The sequence below is a fragment of the Lepus europaeus genome, chromosome 20, assembly GCF_033115175.1.
Source record: "Lepus europaeus isolate LE1 chromosome 20, mLepTim1.pri, whole genome shotgun sequence".
Classification (NCBI taxonomy): domain Eukaryota; kingdom Metazoa; phylum Chordata; class Mammalia; order Lagomorpha; family Leporidae; genus Lepus; species Lepus europaeus.
The window spans coordinates 1,558,065-1,562,082 of NC_084846.1; the positions used below are offsets into that span (position 1 = coordinate 1,558,065).

The 4,018-nt window shown below is 66.7% G+C and overlaps 1 protein-coding gene across 1 annotated transcript; it reads right to left on the bottom strand.

Moving 5' to 3' along the window:
• Window positions 1-1,548: 1,548 nt before the first annotated feature.
• TRAPPC5 (trafficking protein particle complex subunit 5) lies at window positions 1,549-3,373 on the bottom strand. The gene is made up of 3 exons (XM_062178587.1): window positions 3,323-3,373; window positions 2,267-2,384; window positions 1,549-2,155 (listed from the first exon to the last, which is right to left on the bottom strand). Exon 3 carries the CDS (start codon window positions 2,141-2,143, stop codon window positions 1,577-1,579), a length of 567 nt encoding a protein of 188 aa, XP_062034571.1. The 5' UTR covers window positions 2,144-2,155; window positions 2,267-2,384; window positions 3,323-3,373; the 3' UTR covers window positions 1,549-1,576.
• Window positions 3,374-4,018: the final 645 nt, after the last annotated feature.

Below are 4,018 nucleotides of genomic sequence, written 5' to 3' on the forward strand. Positions count from 1 at the left end.
GTTGGGTATCCCGGATGTGGTGCTCAGTATTTCCAAGCTAACCAACCTGCGTGGCCATGGACAAGCCGCCTCTCCTTCCAGAACCTGTGTTGTGGCCTGAGAAAGGAGGTGATGTGGCTTCTCGGGCTCACCAAGGGCCGGTGCTGAACTCGCCTTCTTTCCCCTCCCCACCCACCCGTGGGGGCCCTAGGGAGACCCTCCTGGCAGCCCAGGGCACCCGAGTCACAGCCACTGCGATGGGAAGCTGTCCCCCAGCACCAGCCCCAGTCGTGCCATCCAAACCCTCCCCACCCCAGGGCCTTTCCACGTGCTGCTCCCCCAAGAGCCCTCTCTACCCCCTCAGCACCTGGGCCACCCCTCACCCCTCCCCTCCCGGAGGCCCCCTCAGGGAGCAGCCTGTCTCCCGTTACTCTGGCATCCTTCACTGCTGGCCCCACCCCAGGCAGGCCCCGCCAGTCCACTCTCCAGGGTGCCCAGGGCCTGCCTTGGGCTCCGGGATCTCCTGTTTCTCAGAGCAACCACCCCTCCTCCCCTCCTCAGCCTGTGCACCTGTGGGCCTCCTAGGCTCATTCAGATCCAGGCTGTCACCTGCTCCGGCCCTCCCTAGCTGCACCCTGGGTCCACGCCCCCCACCCACCCCCAACCTACAGCTACTCCATGGCCATCCCCCATGCTACCAAGGGCAGGTGCTTCCGTTTCTATTTATTCTTCCCGACAGGAAGCCCACTTGGGCTCACTGCCTCTGCCAGCAGCCGGGGGCGGGGGCGGGGGGGCGGGTCCTAAACAGCAAATCAAGAGCTGCCGCCCCAGCCTTAAACTTCCCCCACCTGCGCCAGTGAGGCGCAGCCAGCCCAAGGCACCTGCGGTTTTCAGAGCGGACTTGCTCAGGGCCTGGGGGGAGAGGGCGGCGGGAAGATCTGAGGCACCCCAAGCCTGCAGGGACCTCTCTTTGGGAGGAAGAGTGCAGGGAGGTGGGAAAGCTGCCTGGTGCATGGTGCCGGTTTTTGGATGAGGAAAACGTGGTCCCATGTTGTCATGTGTTCTAAACTTCGGCAGCAGCGGCGGACCAAGCAGTTCAGGTGGCCAGGTCCCACACAGGAGTACCCGGGTTCAAATACGGGGCTCCAGCTTCCCGCTAACGCACATCCTGGGAGGCAGTGGCGATGGCTCAAGTACTTGGGTCCCTGCCACCCACGTGGGAGACCCAGCCCGAGTTCCTGGCTCCCAGCCCAGCACCGGCTGCTGCAGGCATTCGGGCAGTGAACCAGCAGGTGGGTGCTCGCTCTCACATCAACAAAAAACTCAGAATAATTAGAGTATTTTAAGCGTCTGGACGACTCTGGGTTCCTCTCTCCTTGAGGATGCCCTGGGGGTCCGGCAGCCTCTGGACCCAGCAGACCTGGGGGCGGCCAGGGGAGGCTGCGCCCCAGGCCACGCCCACTCCCTTACCTGCTGTCCCAGCCTGCACCCCACCTCCCCCCATAAGCAGCAGCCCAGAGGCCGGGACCCCACCGCCCCAGCCCCCCATACAAGACACTGGCCACAGGGTGGTCTGCATCCTTTATCTCCCTGCCGGTCAGCGGCCTTCCAGGGCCCGGTCGCGGGCGATGACCGCCTCCTCGAACTTGATCATGAGCGTGGTGCCCTTGTGCCAGTGCGCCGTGACCTTGGCGGGGAAGCCGCTGTGCGTGAGCACGGCCTCCACGATGCCCGCCGTGAAGCTGGCGCAGTTGAGCGTGCTGTTCTCCTTGGGCACCGAGATGTAGGTGTTGATGAGCGGCTCGCGCTCGATGATGTAGAAGGTGCGCGCGTCGTCGTTGGCCTGCTCCAGCTTGTCGGCCTCCTTCCCGAACAGCGCCTTCCACACGGCGCCCTTCACGAACAGCAGCGCGCCCAGCACCTTGGTCTCGCGCCGCGCGCCCTTCTCGCGCGCCACCAGCGCGTCCAGCACGCGCGCGCCCACCTGGCGGCCCAGGGCGGCCAGGCGCGCCTGCAGCTCGGCCACCGAGAAGACGCGGCTCTGGCAGTGCTGCACCAGCTCGGAGAAGAGCAGCGCGAAGGCGCTCAGGCTCACCTCGGTGCGCGGCCGCGCCAGCGCGCGCTCCAGCAGCGCCGACTTCCCGCGCGTGAAGCGCGCCTCCATGCCGCCGCGGCCCTGCGGGGAGACGCGCGCACGCGGGCGTCGGCGGGCGAAGGCGCAGGGGTGTCCCGCCACCCCCGACCTCCCTTAGCCAGCCAGAGACAAACGTGGGAGGGACCGACTTACCCCCTGGGCGGACAGGGGGACACCAGGGGACCGGAAGGCGGAGCTGGAAGCCACCCCAACCCTGGCGCTCCAAGCCACTGTCTCAGCAAAGCAGCTTCATGCCCGCTCTCGGGGCCACCTATGGTAGCAGTAGAGACACCTGGGGCTTAGGGGCGGGCGCGTCATCCCAGGGCACGCGGCAATCAATCGCTCGCCATGCGCTCCAGCACGGACCACCCCGGCGAGCCAAAGACATCCGGCGGCCGGGGGTAGGAGTGAGCCCAAACCAAAGGCCGAGAGGGTCTTGGAGCGCAGCCGAGACCCCCGGGGTTGAGCCAGGAAGGGGCGTGGGCCCCGCCCCGCCTCCAACCCTGCACAGCTCCGAGGGGCACGCAGGGAGCCCCTTAGCAAGGGCCCCGTGGAAGCGCCCGCGTTCTCCGGACGCGAAGGAAGAGGCCGGCGAAGCGGTCAGGAGCCCCCAGCCCCACGCGAGAGCCTGGCGGCGGCTGGGAAAAAGGGGGAGACTAGAGGGAGGGGAGGGAGGGGGCCGCTCCCAGACACGGGGCTGGGGAAAGCCAGGAGCCCAAGGGTGGGTGCGGCAGAGACCCCCGTCCACCCTCGCCCACTGCGGCTGGAGCTGCTGCCCTGGTGGGGCCGGGGAGCTGAGAATCCCGCCCCCATCACGCCTGGAGCAGACCAGAGGCCGTGGAGGGGGGGGGCTGGGAATTTTGAGGGGTCCCCCACAAGGTCCACGTCGGGGGTGCGAAGGTCAGCGATGGGAGGGGGCCCAGGGGCTGCAGAGCCCAGGGCGTGCGAGATGGGAGGGGGAAGTAAGCGAGGCCCTGCCTCTGCCGGGCTGCAGGGGAGGGGGTGGCGGGGCCGGGACCCCCGACTCCCCGGCCCCGGCTGGGAGTGTGAGCGGGGGAGGAGCCCGCCCGCCCTCCGCGCGACCACCCACGGCGATCCCGAGCGGGAGGGCCGGAGATGGTGCACACCGAGACATCGGCCCAGAACCCATAGGCCCAAGGCGCTGGGGTCCGGGAACCCAGGAAGGCCCCGGGTGGGCCCGGCTCTCACCTGCAGCCGCGGCCGTCGGTTCCGCCGAGGTGCTTTACGGCGCCGTAAAAGGTGCGGCGGGCGCAGGCGCGCGGCGGGCCGGGCTGGTAGGCGGGGCGCGCAGGGTAATAGCCGAGAGCTGCCGCAAGGGGGCGCGCGAAGCCTGCCGCTTAGGTCGAGGCTGTGCCGGGGTGGGGACCGCCCTGGCCGCTGTGGGCCCAGCCCAGGGGCAGCCGTCGCTCGCGTGGTCACCTGCTAGCTGTGCGGGCATCTGTTCTCCTGCAGCCGTGAGCCTCGGGCTCGTTGAGGGTATCTCAAAGCGTGCAGTGGAAAATGGAATGGAAAGATAAAATGGGGGCGTGGTAATGAGGCCACTGCTTGTGGCCCCCTGCTGATGCACGCCCTAAGGGCAGCAGGGGACGGGGGTCCCTGCCACCCAGGTGGGAGACGGGTATTGAGCTCTGGGCTCCTGGCTCCAGCCCAGCCCCAGCCCTGCTTTTGCAGGCATTTGGGGAGTGGACCAGCAGGTAGAAGTTCTCCATCTCTCCACCCTTCAAAAATAAAATGAAATTTTATTAATTTATATAAATTATATATAAATTAGTATATAAATTAATAAAAGTGCAAAAAAAGACAAATAAAGCTGCCACCTGTGATGCCAGCACCTCATGTGGATACCGGTTCCAGCCCGGGCTGCCCCACTTCCAATCTAGTTCC

Coding starts and splice junctions, on each gene's coding strand:
- TRAPPC5 (XM_062178587.1), bottom strand. CDS start 2,143: ATGGAGGCGCGCTTCACGCGCGGGAAGTCGGCGCTGCTGGAGCGCGCG.